Here is a 17,829-nt window from a genome sequence, read left to right on the forward strand (position 1 = left end):
TACTTTTTGAGCCGAAGAAGTATGATGAGTTCTACAATATGGCAATGAAGCAAGAGACTGCTCAACTGAAGTGCGATGCTTCCAAGAAGCGAGTCAGAGATGCGACTCCTTCTTCCTCAACTCAAGTGGCTTCTAAGCAGCAAAAGTATTGGCTGCCTCCTCCTCCGTTCCTTCAGCCTTATCAGCAGAAGAGCAAAGGTGGCAATGGATCTTCTCACCCACCCAACCCAGGCTTTCAGAACAAGACTTCGTCTCAAGCTCCAAGATCAAGTGCTCCGTATCACCGTATGCTTTCGGAGGTCACGTGCAACAAGTGTCAGCAGAAGGGTCACTATGCCAACAAATGCTTCAATCAGAGGCGTCTTCCTCCCCTCCTCCTATGAGATCTGCCAGCACCGCAGTGGTCAAGCATAATCCCAATCACGCCAAGGTCAACTTGTTGAACGCAGCTCAGGCAGAGGACTCGTCAGATGTCATCATGGGTAACCTTCCTGTTAACGATGTTCCTGCAAAAGTACTTTTTGATACTGGTGCATCGCATTCTTTCTTGTCATTCCCATTTGCATCAAAGCACAATGTTGATACTGAGGTTATGCCCAAAGTCTTGCAAGTTGTTTCTCCCAGCAAGCTTTTGACTTCTAGTTTGGTTGCTCCCGATGTCTCTATCACGTTGGGTGACTACAAGTTTCTGTCCTCTCCAGTGGTCCTTGGTAACTCGGATATTGATCTTATTCTTGGAATGGATTGGCTTTCTAAGCACAAGGCTCATCTTGATTGTGCTGCCAGGAAGATTCAATTGACTCATTCATCTGAGGATGTTATTGTCTTTGCCGCTCGTGATGATACCATCCGACTGTTTTCTCTCAATGAGAAGGGCGAGCTAGATGCCATCTCTCAAATTCCAGTCGTTTACAAATATCAAGATGTCTTTCCAGAAGAGCTTCCAGGAATGCCTCCGCACCGGCCAGTTGAATTCGTCATCGATCTTGAGCCTGGCACGGAACCTGTTTGCAAACGTCCTTACAAACTTGGACCTGAAGAGTTGAAGGAGCTGAAGAAACAACTCGATATTCAAGTGCGAATGGGTCTCATCTGACCAAGTTCTTCTCCATGGGGTTGTGGAGTTCTTTTTGTGAAGAAGAAGGACGGAACGGACCGACTTTGTGTCGACTACCGTCCATTGAACAAGAAGACCATAAAGAACAAGTACCCACTTCCCAACATCAACGAGCTGTTTGAACAACTCAAAGGTGCTCAAGTATTCTCCAAGCTTGATCTCCGTATGGGCTATCATCAGATTCGCATTCGTGAAGAAGATATCCCTAAGACGGCTTTCAGAACAAGCTATGGTTCATATGAATACACTGTCATGTCTTTCGGCCTTGTCAATGCTCCGCCAACATTCTCTCGCATGATGAATTTCATCTTCAACGCCTACACAAATGACTTCGTCTTGGTCTACCTCGATGACATTTTGGTCTTTTCGAAGAACAAGGAAGATCATGCCAGGCACTTGCGTTTGGTGCTGGATAAGCTCAGAGAACATCAGTTCTATGCGAAGTTTTCAAAGTGTGAGTTTTGGCTCGATGAGGTTCTCTACCTGGGACATATCATCTCTGCCAAGGGCATAGCGGTTAATCCTGAGAAGGTGTCTGCAATTGTGAATTGGGAACCACCTCAGAACGTGAAGCAACTCCGCAGCTTCCTTGGGCTCGCAAGCTATTGTCGAAGGTTCATTGAGAACTTCTCTAAGATCGCGAAGCCTCTTTCCAACCTTCTACAGAAGCACGTGAAGTACGTTTGGTCTCCTGAATGTGACATCGCTTTCAACACCCTGAAAGAGAAGTTAGTCACTGCTCCAGTTCTGACTCCTCCTGATGAATCCAAACCGTATGAGGTCTTCTGTGATGCTTCCCTTCAAGGTCTTGGTGCAGTGTTGATGCAAGAGAAGAAAGTTGTGGCCTATACCTCTCGCCAGTTGAAGCCCAACGAAAAGAACTGCCCCACTCACGACCTCGAGTTGGCGGCAATTGTCCATGCTCTTTTAACTTGGAGACATCTCTTATTGGGAAGAAAAGTGGACATCTTCACTGATCATAAGAGTCTCAAGTACATCTTCACTCAGCCAAACCTCAACCTCAGGCAGACTCGTTGGGTCGAAATGATTCAAGAGTATAATTCGAGTATCGAATATACTCCAGGCAAGGCCAATGTAATTGCTGACGCATTGAGCAGGAAGGCTTACTGCAACAGTCTGATTCTCAAGCCTTACCAACCCGAGCTTTGTGAAGCTTTCCACAAACTCAATCTGCAAGTTGTTCCTCAAGGATTTCTAGCCAACCTCCAAGTCTCTCCTACTTTGGAAGATCAGATTCGCGATGCTCAACTTGTTGTTGCTATGGTGAAGAAGGTGAAGATTGGGATTGCTAAGAGTCAACCCAAGTACAAGTGCTATCGTCTTGATGACAAGGATACTCTATTCTTTGATGATCGCATTGTTGTGCCTAAAGGTGACCTTCGTAAAGTCATTATGAACGAGGCTCACAATTCACTCCTCTCTATCCATCCTGGAAGTACAAAGATGTACCATGACCTCAAGCAGTCGTATTGGTGGACTTGAATGAAGCGTGAGATTGCTCATTTCGTGAATGAATGTGATGTTTGCAGAAGAGTGAAGGCAGAACACCAATGACCAGCTGGTCTCCTCCAACCTCTTGCTATTCCAGAATGGAAGTTTGACCATATTGAGATGGACTTCGTGACTGGATTTTCAAAGTCCAAACGTGGGAATGATGCTATCTTCGTTGTCATCGACAAACTCACTAAAGTGGCTCATTTCCTTCCTACCAAAGAATCTAACATAGCAGCTCAGTTGGCATAGCTATATACCTCCCGGATTGTCTCTCTGCATGGTATTCCGCGGTTGATTTCTTCAGATCGTGGCAGCATCTTCACCTCCAAATTCTGGGATTTTTTTCAAAAGGCCATGGGACCCAACATTCGCTTCAGCACAACTTTTCATCCTCAAACTAGTGGCCAAGTCGAGCATGTCAATCAGATTCTTGAATATATGCTTAGGGCTTGCGTCATCTCTTTCGGTTTGAAGTGGGAAGATTGTCTTCCATATGCCGAGTTCTCCTACAACAACAGCTTTCAAGCGAGTTCGGGCAAGGCCCCATTCGAAATTCTCTATGGTAGGAAGTGTCGTACTCCTCTTAACTGGTCAGAGACTGGTGAACGTCAACTTCTTGGCAATGACTTGATCACAGAGGCAGAAAAGATGTGCAAAGTCATTCGTGATAATCTCAAAGCCGCGCAATCGCGCCAGAAGAGTTACTATGATAGCAAGCATCATGACTTGGCTTTCGAGATCGGAGACCATGTCTACCTCCGCGTCTCTCCAATGAAAGGTACTCGTCGCTTCGGAGCTTGCCCCTAGATACATGGGTCCTTTCAAGATCATCAGCAAAAGAGGCGATCTCGTCTATCAACTTGAGCTTCCCTCCAACTTTACAAACGTGCACGACGTGTTTCATGTCTCTCAGCTCCGCAAGTGCTTCAAGACTCCTGACCGCACTGTCAACTTCGAAGACATTGATCTCCAAGAAGACATGTCTTATCATGAGCACCCCGTTGCTATCCTTGAAGAAGTTGAGCACAAGACTCGCAACAAGTCTATCAAATTCCTGAAAGTCAAGTGGTCACATCATTTCCGACCGTGAAGCCACCTGGGAACGCGAGGATCACCTCCGTTCTGAGTACCCAGAGTTTTCCAGTCCTAGATCTCGGGACGAGATCCTTTCGTAGTGGTGGAGTGTTGTAACACCCCGGATTTAACCTACCTTATTTGTATTCCAACTCTTGCCGTTTCCGGCACTAAGTTATTCTATTTCATCGTTGTCGGGGTTTTGTCTCCGTGTGTTTTGTCTTTGTCATGCATCTCATATCATGTCATCATGTGCATTGCATTTGCATACGTGTTCGTCTCATGCATCCGAGCATTTTCTCCGTTGTCCGTTTTGCATTCCGGCGCTCCTATGTCCACCGGTGCCCCTTTCTACCTCTTTTCGTGTGCGGGTGTTAAACGTTTTCAGATTGGACCGAGACTTGCCATGCGGCCTTGGTTTACTACCGGTAGACCACCTGTCAAGTTTCGTGCCATTTGGACTTCGTTTGATACTCCAACGGTTAACCGAGGGACCGAGAAGGCCCCGTGTGTGTTGCAGCCCAACATCCCTCCAAAGTGGCCCAAAACCCACCTAAACCTCCTCCATCATCTAGAGCGTTCAATCACGATCGCGTGGCCGAAAACCGCACCTCATTTGGAGCTTCCTAGCTCCCTCTACCTCTATAAATAGATCCCTCCATGAAAATCCCGGGTCTCCTCTCCCCCTAACCCTAAATTTCCGCTCGCGCCGCCGCCGGACATGTACGCCTCCACGCCGGACACCGCCCCGAGCCAGTGAGCAGCCGCCACGTGGCAGCGCCGGCCACCTCCGACCGCGCGGCCCGGCGAGCCCACTCCGGGCCCCCGCGGCCCATCGCCCGCGCGCCGCCCTCCCCGCGCCTGGCCGCAGCGCGCCACCGCCCCGACCTGCTCCGGTCGCCGCGCCGCCCCTCGCCGACACGCCGCCGGCAAGCCACGCCACCACCGGCCCACACCTCTCTCCGGCCGGCCTCCTCCGACTCCGGCCGAGCCCCGCCGCCGTCCTCCTCGCCGCCGTCTCGCCGGAACCGCACCGGCCGGCGACCTCGCTGACCCCACCGACCGCCGACGTCACCATCTCCGGTCGCCTCTCTCTCCTCTCCGGTGAACAGTGGACATCGACGAACCTCGGTTCACGTGAAGCTACAGTAACTCCAGATCCAGATCCAAAACTCGGTTGACTTTTCCCCTCGAAATCCTAGTTTATTTGCATACTTTGACGCATCATAACTTCCTCATCATGGCTCTGATTCGTGTGTGTAGCATATCAAAATGTTCTTCTCGACGGGTACATCATTTCATCTCATTGCATCATTTTCATTTGAGCTCATCTTGATGCCCGAAATGCTGTTGGAAGAGGGCTATGTGATGATAGTTTGAGATCTGTTTCAACAAATGCACTTTTGTCATTTTTGTCATGATTAATGTGTCCATGCTATGATCCTGAGCTCTACATATGTTTTGAAGAATGCCATGCCATCTTTACAGGGGTGTATGCCATGTATTTTTTTGATCTTTGTGGTGACTAGCACAAGCATGCAAAGTAGCTTACTCAATGATGCTGATTTCAGGGACTTAGAATTTCACTAAGTCCTTGCCTTGTGATTATTTTTATGCCATATGTTCATGTTGTTTCCTAGTAATCCGTGTCTCTTTTGGGCATGACCAGTAAGGATGTTTTGTAGATATTGTGGTGCTCTATCCATCCATGTCTTTGTTTGCATTTATGGAGCACCCTAGCTTGAGTCAATCGAGCTCTACTTTTGCTATAAAATGTTCCTGGCATATTGTTAACATGTTTAGCAATTTTGTCGAGCTTGTTGTAGTTGATCCATGCATGTTATGATGTTGTTCTTGCCATGTCTAGCTTCTATGCCATGTCTATTTGATGGGTGTATGCTTAGTTTGTCATGCAATGCCTCGTAGTGAGTGCATCGAGCTCGGATACATGCTTACTCGTTATCTGTTTTGCCATGCTCCAGTTTTTCACTAAGTCTGAATCTGTTTATGTTTTTGCTTTGTTCACGTCGTTGCAATTGTATTTTCTGATCCCTTTTGGCTCATGGTCACTAAGGACTTCTGTTATATGCTTTGAGTAGCCTCATTTCATGCCTTGCTTTGCCATGATATGTTCCTGTAGCATGTAGTTATCGTGCTCTAAACATTGCTTCCTGATGATAAATTCCTGACTTGTTATTTTCACCAAGTCTGAAACCTGTTAACTTTTGCACTTTTGCCATGCTTGTTTTAACATGTTAATGAGTGAATTAGCCGTAGCTCAGGGTTCATCTTTTGTCAAGTATCATGAGTGGATCCCTGCCATGTATGTTTTTGCCATGTTTGAGTGCAGTAGCTTATTTATCTTGTTGCATTTAGAAGGCTACTTGTTGTTTATCGCAGACCGGTGCCATATTTGTTTTGCTTGTCATTTCCAAACCGTGCATCCGATTCCGGTGATCTTTATATCGATTTCAACCGAAATCAACTCACCTTTCTCGTGGCGCTCTTGGTTTTCCAACTTGAGGCCAGGTTCAATCATTCCTTTCCAAATCACGCATATGCATCTCATACATCATCCTGCATATCATACCATGTTTGCATCATATTGTTTGAGCATTGCACGTGGTTGATTGTGTTCCTTTTTGCTTGTTGTTCTTGCTTGGGTATAGCCGGGAGACGAGTACATGAACGAGGAGCCCGTTGAGTACGCTTATGAGGATCAAGGCAACTCTGAGAATTTCGCAGGCAAGATGACCATACCCTCGAAATCACTTCTATCTTTGCTTGCTAGATGCTCGCTCTTTTGCTATGCCTATGCTATGATACCTACCACTTGCTTATCATGCCTCCCATATTGCCATGTCAAACCTCTAACCCACCTTGTCCTAGCAAACCGTTGTTTGGCTATGTTACCGCGTTGCTCAACCCCTCTTATAGCGTTGCTAGTTGCAGGTGAAGATTGGAGATCGTTCCTTGTTGGAACATGTTTATTGTTGGGATATCACCATATTATCTTGTTTATCTTAATGCACCTATATACTTGGAAAAGGGTGGAAGGCTCTGCCTTATGCCTAGTGTTTTGTTCCACTCTTGCCACCCTAATTTCCGTCATATCGGTGTTATGTTCTCGGATTTTTGCGTTCCTTACACGGTTGGGTTATAATGGGAACTCCTTGACAGTTCGCCTTGAATAAAACTCCTCCAGCAATGCCCAACCTTGGTTTTACCATTTGCCACCTAGCCTCTTTTTCCCTTGGGTTTCCGGAGCCCAAGGGTCATTTTATTAAACCCCCTGGGCCAGTGCTCCTCTGAGTGTTGGTCCGACCGAGTAGACTGCGGGGCCACCTCGGGGCAACTTGAGGGTTGGTTTTACTCGTAGGATGTCTCATCCGAGTGTGCCCTGAGAACGAGATATGTGCAGCTCCTATCGGGATTTGTCGGCACATTCGGGCGGTGTTGCTGAATTTGTTTTACCATTGTCGAGGTGTCTTGTAACCGGGATGCCGAGTCTGATCGGAATGTCTTGGGAGAAGGAATATCCTTCGTTGACCATGAGAGCTTGTGATAGGCTAAGTTGGGACTCCCCTGTAGGGATTTGAACTTTCAAAAGCCGTGCCCGCGGTTATGGGCAGATGGGAATTTGTTAATGTCCGGTTGTAGAAAACCTGAAACTTAACTTAATTAAAATGCACCAACCGCGTGTGTAAACGTGATGGTCTCTTCTCGGCGGAGTCCGGGAAGTGAACACGGTGTTGGAGTAATGCTTGACGTAGGTTGTTCTAGGATCACTTCTTGATCATAGTTGTTCGACAGTGCTTTTGCCTTCTCTTCTCGCTCTCTTTTGCGTATGTTAGCCACCATATATGCTAGTCGCTTGCTGCAGCTCCACATCATACCTTTACCCTTCCTATAAGCTTAAATAGTCTTGATCGCGAGGGTGTGAGATTGCTGAGTCCCCGTGACTCACAGATTCCTTCCAAAACTAGATGCAGGGACCGATGATACCGCTCCAGATGATATGACCGAGCTCAAGTGGGAGTTCGATGAAGACTCTCGTCGTTACTACGTGTCTTTCCCAGATGATCAGTAGTGGTGCCCAGTTGGGGCGATCGGGGACTATGTTGCATTTGGGGTTTATCTTCATTTTGGTTCCGTAGTCGGACCTTGAGTGTATTTGGATGCATGTAATGACTTATTTATGCATTGTGTGATGTGGCGAGTGTAAGCCAACTATGTATCTTTTCCCTTATTGTATTACATGGGTTGTTTGCGAAGATTACCTCACTTGCGACATTGCTTTCAATGCGGTTATGCCTCTAAGTTGTGCTTCGACACGTGGGAGATATAGCCGCATCGAGGGCATTACATCAATCCCCTTGAACTCGTTACTTTCAAGGATTAAATCTGGTAGTGGTAGATATATAAATTGTAAAACAAAATAAAAGTAAATAAATTGCAGCAAGGTATTTTTGGTTTTTGTAATATGATAAAAGTATACCCGGGGGCCATAGTTTTTACTAGAGGCTTCTGATGTAAGGTGGAACCCTAATGGTCGATCTTTTCACACTTGGAGGGGGAGAACAAAGCATAGAGGAACACAAGAAGAACTCTCAAATAGGCAAGATCCAATCACACATATGCTAAATCCACATACACATATAGGAGATACGAGGATCCAAAATCACCACAAGAGGATACAAAAGGTAACTAGTTCAACCCAATCCTTGAAGGAGAGAGGTCTTGAATCCTAGAAGGGTCTTTTCATGAAGGGGTCTTGAATCCACTTAGGGGATCTTCTCACATGGAGGTCCTGAACTCCATGGGAGTGGTAAGTGCATGAGCAAAAGCTCTATCTCAATGAGCTCTAACCTTTGCTAACCCTAGCTAGGAGGAGGTGGTGGTCCTTATATAGTAGTCCACGAGATAGAAGGGGGGAAGAGGGGATACATGGCCTCTTGGCTAGTTTAAGCACGCGCAGGTACCAAATGTTCGGGCTGGGGGCCGGATGTCCAGCGGCTCCCGTCGGGCCGGTTGTACGGGGCTGGGGCTGGATGTCCACCCTAGAGATGGTCCAGGCTCGAGTGCTCCTATTGGCATCGGGCCAGATTTTCTGGCGGGGGCCGGATGTCCGGGCCATGTAGCTCTTCGGTTGCTGGGCTGCTACTGTGGTTGTGGCCTCAAGGCGCCGGATGTCCGGCCATTGTAGTCTTGCAGCGGTTCCTTCCGTCATTCTCCTTCGTTCGTGTACTTGATGACTTCGTCTTCATTTCAAGCATCTCCGAGAGGGTCTTCTTGGTACCTAAGCACACATAGCATTCCGGATTGAGGTAGTAGCCATGTCTCACGTGGATCATACGGAAGCTCATTAAGGAGAGATGCCACCTCTGTCTCGATAGCTCTTGCACGTGCTCGTGTCATCGATCCACTTTGCACTTGGGGACACGAAGGTAGGTCCATGGGGATGATCATAGGATGCTCCGCACTAGATTCTCTCTTGAAACATAGCATGTGGTGGGTGGACAAATTAATGTTGGGAAATTGATAGAAAAGCTCATAGTTATGATGTTATTCATGGCATATAGGCATTACGACTGTGACAAGTAGGCCAAAACGATTCTGCACCTACTACTATTACTCCACCAATCGATCGCTATCTAGCATGCATCTTTGGTGTTAAGTTCATGACAAACAGAGTAACGCTTTAAACAAGATGACATAATGTAGACAGTATAAACTAAAGCAATATGAATAAAGCCCGTCATTTTACCCTTAATGGTAACAATACAAATATGTGCCTCGCTACCCCTTCTGTCACGAGGTGAGGACACCGCAAGACTGAACCCATTACAAAGCACCTCTCCCACTAAAGATAAATCAATCTAATTAGCCAAACCAAACGGAGCAACAATCAAAAATTATGGATACGTTGGAGACGTATCAACGAGTACCTTTGAATGTCTGAGAGGATATGAGACGCCATGGTTAGATTTGCTGTTGGGGTGGTCGAGATGTTTGGACCTCAATACTTGAGAGAACCAACTGTCGCGGACATTGAAGGCTCATGACACTCTAAGCATGAGGATGGAAAAATAGCCCAAAAGCTCTACAAGGTATCAGGGCCATGTTAAGAAGCCCACCATCATGCTTGAAACAATTGCATCATAAAACCTCTGGATTTGACATGATTTCTTTAGCATGCTCGGGTCTCACAATGACATCAATGTGTTGCAGCAGTCTTCATTGGTTGTTAGGTTGACTGAAGGATAAGCTCCTTCGTGCAACTATACTGTCAATTCACATGAGTGCATTATATATCTATCCTCCATGAGTGACCTTCCTAAAGACCATTTCTAATCCAGTTGATCAAAAAAGAGCTCACTTTGCCCAAAAGGAACTAGAAAGGATGTGGAGAGAACATTTGAAGTGCTCCAAACCTGTTTTGCAGTTGTTCGTGAACCTACTAAATTATGGGATCCGAAAACCCAACAAGTGATGACATATTATGTGATCATGCACAACATGATCATGAAGGTTGAAGATGAAGATGATGTCGAAGATCTCGAATTTAAGAACATGGGCAATTCAATGAAGATTTGATTAAGCATTTGTGGTCGATTAGGGGACAACTAGAACATATATACGAGTTGAATTTATGTTTCAACTATTTTATTTTAAAACTTAGCGGGAAAACAGTTTTTGTCACTCTAGCTTTTGACCACTTTGCTTTTGCCACTCTAGAATTTGACATTTCACTTTTGCCACTCTTAGTTTTTGACAATACATCACAATTGTCATTCCATGGCAAAAACAATAATTTTAGAGTGGCAATTATGATACATTGTCAAAATCTGAAGTGGCAAAAGTGAAATGAAAAATTATTGCTTTTGCCACGAAATGGCATTTGTAATGTATTGTCAGAAGCTAAAAGTGGCAAAAATGATATATCTAATTCTAGAGTGGCATAAGCAAAAATGGGCAAAAGCTAGAGTGGCAAAAATAAAGTTTCCCACATTTAAATATTTTCACTCATCAAAGATTTGATATGCTAGAACCACGACATTTATTTTGAAACAAATGGAGTATCATTTTGAGTGTTGCGGAAAGAAAAATTAACAAAGCAAACATTTAAAGGACGGGGTTAGATGGCCATATCCAGTGTATGGACAAACAATGTCCATTTTGAGGGCTAGTGTTGGAGATGCCGATAGAACAAATCTAAAACTTCAATTATTTTGAATTGGAGCGATTATCTCCCTTGTTTAGAGCATCTACAACCGGACTCCTCAAATGTCCTATCAAAGAGCCCAATCGCATCCCGTCACTGTCCAGACGGGAGAGAGGGGAAAAAAGCCACCCAACCGAACCCCCATTTTATCCCTATATGATCAGGTTGTCCGCAAATCCCCATATCCACACCAAATACAGGGATGTTCAGGCATGCCCGGGCAGCCTTTCAAGTAGGATGCGACCCATCCTGAATCACTTTTTCTTTTTCTTTTTTTCTTTTATCTTTCCCTCTTCATCTCCACCATTCACATGCATTTAACCGGATAATTTAGAAAGGATGTAACGGACATGGTTGCATGTATACATAAATGTAGGCCCAAACGAGTGACCGGGTTCATCTGCGGATGTTTGGGGATCAAAATTAGGCAATCCTGGTTGTAGATGCTCTTACACTAGTGCCGTCTACTAGGCGTTCTTCAATAACAAGTGCACGAAATACAACTATACGTTAATAAAACAACCGAATTAAATGCATCACGGCTTCCGCAGGGCTGATGCAGCTCCCATTATTACAGCCATTACAATCCCCAGGCCTGCACCAAGTGATGCACCTACTGCAGCAGCTGTGACAGATCCATCTCTTTTTCGTGTGTTCTGCTTTGCTTGACGAGACACCGCCTTCTCTCTTGCAAGCTCCAGGGACAATTTCTCACGAGCAAGCTCCTGTTCAAGCATGCGGTGTTCAGAGTTACAGCCAGTAAGAAATATACATAATGCACTCCAAAATGAGGTGATGATTCTTGTTGCATACGAACACATCGTCGAGAGCTACCCTCGTATTAGATTTTCATCCTATGGCATACTGGAAAATTTTGAGTGAATTGCAGAAAACCACCACATTGAAGTGTAGTGTTGCAAAAAAGACTCTTCTACGAATTTGTGCCAGAAAACACTGATTTCTGTCCTAACCATTTGCCGAAACCACCTAACCTTCTGTTTGTGCATTTTAACCTCTATTATGACATGTGGGTCCCACATTTGATGACGTGGCACAACGTTTCATGGTAGACGATGTTAGATGAGGGATTTTCTGGATTTACAAATCAGTCCCTGTAGTTTTACAGGGACACCCTTCAATCAAAAACCAAAAAGCAATCAACTCCCTCCATGGATTTGGGCTGACCCAGCAGCCGAGCAGAGCAGCAAAACAGCAGTACAACGGCCATGGGTGATGGGTATCGTCGCCAGGAACGGGAGCAGAGGGCACCGCCGCGGCGCAAGGGCATCCTCAAGGCGCAGGCGAGCCTGCTGCCATGGACGCCGAGGAAGGGTGCTAGAGGCTGGTCCCGAGGCACGGCGCTGCAGCTCTGCCGCGGTGGACGTGAAGCCCCTACCGAACTTGGCGGCGAGGAGGGCGCGGGCGTCCTGCAGCTCCGGCACGGCGAGGAGGGCGCAGGCATGCTGCAGCTCCGGCAGGTCGCCACACCGGGCGGCTGCGTAGACAAGCCCCGCCGCCGCTCCCGGATGACCTGCTCGCGGCGGAGTAGCACGAGGTCCAGTGGCCCAGCCGGAGCAGCTGCTCCACGTCCCCGGCGTCGCTCTCTGGCACACTTCGCCATGTCCCTGCACGCACGCCGCCGGCGATGACATCAGCTGGCGCGAGGAGGGAAGCCCGGTGGCGATCTGGATCGGGTAGGGGAGGGATTGGGAGGAAGGTTCTTTTTGGAAAAATGACAGTCTAACGGCGTCTACCACGAAACATTATGCCACGTCATCAAATGCAGGACCCACATGTCATAATAGAGGTTAAAATGCCCGAACAGAAGGTTAGGTGGTTTCTGCAAATGATTAGGACAAAAATCAGTGTTTTCTGGCACAAATTCGTAGAAGAGTCTTTTCTGCAACACTACACTTCAATGTGGTGGTTTTCTGCAATTCACTCGGAAATTTTTCATGTGGTCAAATCAGGCCAATGTGCTATTGGATTTTAAAGGAAGAACTTGTTTGCTGCCAGATAAATTTAAAAAGCTCAACCCTTGAGACAGATAAGATGCATTTGGTACTCCCTCCGATCCATACTTGTCTTATATTTATCTAGATACGGTGTATCTAGACAAATCTAAGACAAGTAATACGGATTGGAGGGAGTATAGTATTGCACTCACCTCACTATCAAGCCTGGTAATTTCTGCCTTGTTCATGTGGAATTATGTTTGTTTCCCCATTTCGCCTAAACATAAACATGCAACAAAAGAGACGTACCTCAAAAGCTGGTTCTTCATTACTCACAATCACTTGATGTAGATGCTGTTGAAGGGCAGAAACACCCTCCACATGCATAACAATGTCCTTCCTATGAAATGGTGACAACGCAAAGTTTACTGGGTGAAAAGCGGCTCTGCCGAAAGAATCCTCCTCCAAATCGCCACTGGTAGAACTGATGGGATGCAGACTATTCTTAGCACTTGGCATTACAAATGGAGAAGAGTTGACAACCTTGGTGTTATCAGGAGAAGCTTTATATGCTTCCATAGCTGAACTGATTAATGTGTTCTGTTCATGCGCGCTGACAGCAAATTTGTTGGTTATTGCAAGAATCCAGGGAACACAAAGAACCTTGGCTTCATCCAAAAGAAGTGAAAGAGCTGGCTGAGGTTCAGAAGAGTTGGACTGGTAATACTGCGGAATATGATGTGCTAGGTTATGCACAACAATAATTAGGTCAGTCTTCCTGCTGAGATCATGCATTCCTAACTGCAGTTCTTCTTTGAAGCGCCTAACTTCTAAAGGTAGGTCCTGTTAGAACAAAAGTTCGTAATGGTTTAATTATGTACACTCTGGGGTTCAATAATCATGGCGTAGAAGACATGAAACCACTATCATACTGATGCGGAGCATCCTATGATCATCCCCATGTACACTACGACTTCTCCCCAAGCCCCTAGTGCCCACATGTTGAGACCTCAAGTATACACCACTGGACACAAGGTGAACTCGCTCCTTTCCGAATCTTCCCTTTCCGCATGTAAGACATGGATGCTACCTCAAGCGCGGACCTTATGCATACTCAGGTCCATCCGAGGAGACCATGGAGAGCCTAAGGACCAAGGCCAAGTGTACGCGGGAGCAAGGGAAGGAGAGCCAGCTGCTACAGCCCGAGCGGTACTACCGCCCACACCAAGCGGTACTTACGCTGAAGGCCCACAAGCGGTGCAACCGCTCGACCACCGCCCAACAACCGGCCAAGCTTCTGTATCGAGCGGTGGAAGGCCGGTGCAGCACCGGTTTATCCCCGTAACAGCCACCTGACCGGTACAACCGCCCCAAGCACCGGTACAACCGCTGAGCACATCCGGAAGCACCTCCAGGAACCAGTACCTGAGCATCCAGCGGTACAACCGCCCCCATGACCGGTACTACCGCCCTGCCTGTGCACAGTGAAAGGGGTTTCACCCCATGTATCCCCCAACTTACCCCTTGGACTATATATACTTGTCCCTTAGCTCCGTACTAGGGTTAGCATTGGTTTAGCTCATTTGAGAGATAGAGCATTGCTCATCCATATCGGATCTACTCCACGAGAGAGACCGCGGCCCCTCTACGGAGAAGATCCCCTTTGGATTCAAGACCCCTCTACGGGAAGATCCCCTTGTGGATACAAGACCTCCTCTCGGAGAAGAACCGGCTACCCTTTTGTATCGTCCTTAGTTGACCGTGGATTCGTGTATCGTTCTATGTATTCGAGGGTCTAGCACATGTGTGACTATCTTGTTGGTTTGAGTGTTCCTCTTTGTGCCCCTTTGTGATTTCTCCTCGTGTTTCCTCCTCGTGTTCTTCGTGTTCTTCGCGGGATTCCGCTCCTATCGTGAAAGATCGGGCCATAGGGTTCTACCCTACATCATCTTGGATTAGAGCCAGCTTGTCTCTTGATACCATCATCTTGGTATCATGAGCAAGGTTGATCACGATTTCGGAGCCTCCCCTCGTTGTTTTCTAGCCTAATTTTGTTGTGTTCTTTCCCAATTTCGAAAATCCCCACCAAAAATAGCCCCAAATTTTTTTGTGATTTGTTGGTTTGATGATGTTTTGTTGATTTTGATCCATGGATTTGCTTGGTTTCAAGTGGATCTAGCATCTCCCCAAGTTTCTCCACCTTCCATCCACGAAATCCATCAAATTTTGCCCCCGAGATCATCCATTTCCGCCCCAAGTTCATCCCCGATCCAGATCTGAGAATTTTTCCCGACACCAGCGGTACAACCGGCCCCCGAGGCGGTACAACCGCTCCCCCATAACCTGATACTTCTGCCAGCTAAAACTGGAACCCCAGGACGCTTCAGGAGCGGTACAACCGCCCCTCCCAGTTTCAGCCTCGGCTGATTGACAGTTTTGACCATAACTTTCACATCCGGAGTCCGATTTTCGCGTTCTTTAGCTCGTTGAGTAGCTATTGACATCCTCCATCCTTATACATAGGTTTCAACACCATTTGACTCCATCAAATTTTTGGAACTTTGGCATCTTTGCCTAGGGCTTCCACCACATCATCCGCTACACCACCATAGCCTTCCGCAACCTAACCAATTTTGTTCCCCATCACATTAGTGGTTGCTTGAGGAGTGATTTGAGTCTCCTAAGGTGTCTAGGCTACTTAGGGACGGTCGCTTCTTCATCAACCACCACCACCACTTCCGCATAGGCTTGACCACTATACACTCCGACCACCCAACTTAACCCAATTTTGCTTGTGTTGTGAGTTGTGTCTCCTAAGGTGTTTCGGCTACTTAGGGACCGTGCTCCCAACTCCGACACCGTGTATAGTCCACCACCTTACCCTCGACTTCCGCATTGCGTACTCACAACCCATCATTGCCATTCCGCAATTCCATTGAGCTTCCACAAAATCACCACCGCATTCCCGCTACCACCATTTGACATTTGATATTTTGAGTTCACGATTTTCCCGTTTCCTAAGGTGTTTCGGCTACTTAGGGACGAGTCTCCATCATCTTGGTATCGTCATCAAGATCACCGCCACTCATCATCACCGCGGACGGTAACCTCCATATCATCTTGGTATCGTGGTACCCCTCCATTGTATATTCCCTTGCCATTGCATTGATAACCCCTAGCCCATTTTGCGTTACTTGCCTATCGAGACTAGCCTTTGAGTATTGCCAGCAACGTTACTTGTGCACATTAGTGGTCTACACCTTCCATTACATACATACCATACCATATCGGTATCATCTGGGTATCATATCATCCTTTGTGCCACAAGTTTGTTCCCGCATATATACACAATAGCTATCTTGGTTTGTGCATTTCGCAAAGTGGCCATACATATCAAAAAAAGAAGAGAATAAGCTTTTAAGTAAAAGAGTGAACAAAGAGCTTGTAAGCAAGTGCCATAGCATCATACCACATTGTCATATAAGATCATCTTGGATCATAACACCGGGAGCCATACATATATAGCATACTTGGGATAGAAGTTCATACATTTTGCATCTTATAGGTTGTGCACAAGTGTCGTATCCGCCTATTGAGCAATCGTGCTAGCGTCTCTCTTGAGTTGTGCAACACGAGCGTTTTCCGTGGATTCCACATTTTGTGCTCATCCTTGGTTGCACGACCCCATTTATCTATCCGTGTGTGTGTTTCCGTGTGCCACCCATATTGCTATTGGTCTACTTGTTACACTTGCGAATTTGTGAATCTCTTTCAACATTATTGACTCTTGCTAACATTTTACATCAAATTTTTGTGCCACTGTCCTCACCGAGCTCCACCATAAGCCTTATTTGTGTAGGTGTGAGAAACCGACAAGAATTGGTACCAATTGTGCTATTTCCTTGTTCCACATTGGAGTGATCATTGATCCACCTTCAACTTCGGTCAAGGTACATTTGGTATTCGTTCTTCTCTTTCTACCACTCACATTTTTCTCTTGGAGTGATGGATAGGCAAGGCATTTCATCTTCGGTCTTCGACAACAACGACAGCGTGAACAACTACATCACCAAAGCGTCAATCTTCGGTCTACAACGACAAATGCAAGGCGCACAATCAAGATTGCGAGAGCGCATCGAGAACCTCTCCATCGACATTCGCCACTCCGAAGCGAGGAAAAGAGACTACATCGACAACAAGCTTTCCGCACAAAAGAAGGAGCAAGATGCAAGAATGGAGGAGATTCGGGCCTTGATCAAGTCTACTTCCCCTTCATCATCTTCACGGCGGCGGCAATCACATCGATCCTCTTCGGAGCGCCCAAGCAATAGAAGCGCAAGTCTTCCACGTCCACATCTCCATGGCGACCACCATCATGTTCGTGATCCACATAGTCATGAAGGACAAGTCACCTCCAAGCAACATGTGCACGACGACGATGAACGACATCTACATCGAGCTCAAGCACGACAACGACAACATCATCATGAAGATGCTCGAGATGCGCCTACCTACAAGTCGCAACAAGCCCTACTTCATGCCAAGTCCAAACTTCATGACCACAAGAGAAGACCGCAAGACAAGCACCACCAAGACGGAGCTACGGCTACACCAACCACTTTGGCATCTTCACCAAGCGACTTCAAGGCCTCTTCGCCTTCGGATATATGGCATCTTCGCCAACAAGCACCTCAAGACTACGCTCAAGAGAAGCTCCCCAAGCTCAAGTCCGCGACTTCCACGAGCTACTACGACCTCGACATCGACCACACGATTCCTTTCTATGGGACTCAAGAACCCGAGGAGTATCTCGAGTGGGAGCGTTTGATGGACAACTACCTCAAGCTACATCAAGTCCCTCCCGAAGATCAAGTGAAGTGCGCCACAAGGAACTTCCACGACTACGCGTCCACATGGTGGCTTCACACACCTTTGGAGAGCTA

General features: G+C 46.7%; 1 protein-coding gene across 5 annotated transcripts in view; it reads right to left on the reverse strand.

Moving 5' to 3' along the window:
- Positions 1-11,230: 11,230 nt before the first annotated feature.
- The window catches only part of LOC125512585 (lipase class 3 family protein), a 40,418-nt gene continuing 33,819 nt past the window's right edge, over positions 11,231-17,829 (reverse strand). For 3 of the 5 annotated variants that reach the window (XM_048677676.2, XM_048677675.2, XM_048677678.2), the window contains 2 exons: positions 13,196-13,729; positions 11,231-11,656 (listed from right to left, as the gene is read on the reverse strand). In XM_048677676.2, the coding sequence (XP_048533633.2) occupies positions 11,468-11,656; positions 13,196-13,729 (723 nt within the window). In that variant the 3' untranslated portion in view covers positions 11,231-11,467. The remainder of the gene's footprint in view (positions 11,657-13,195; positions 13,730-17,829) is intronic. The other 2 variants (XM_048677677.2, XM_048677679.2) reach the window with 2 other exon arrangements.

This window comes from Triticum urartu, chromosome 6A (assembly GCF_056163025.1).
Source record: "Triticum urartu cultivar PI428250 chromosome 6A, HENAU_Tu73, whole genome shotgun sequence".
Classification (NCBI taxonomy): domain Eukaryota; kingdom Viridiplantae; phylum Streptophyta; class Magnoliopsida; order Poales; family Poaceae; genus Triticum; species Triticum urartu.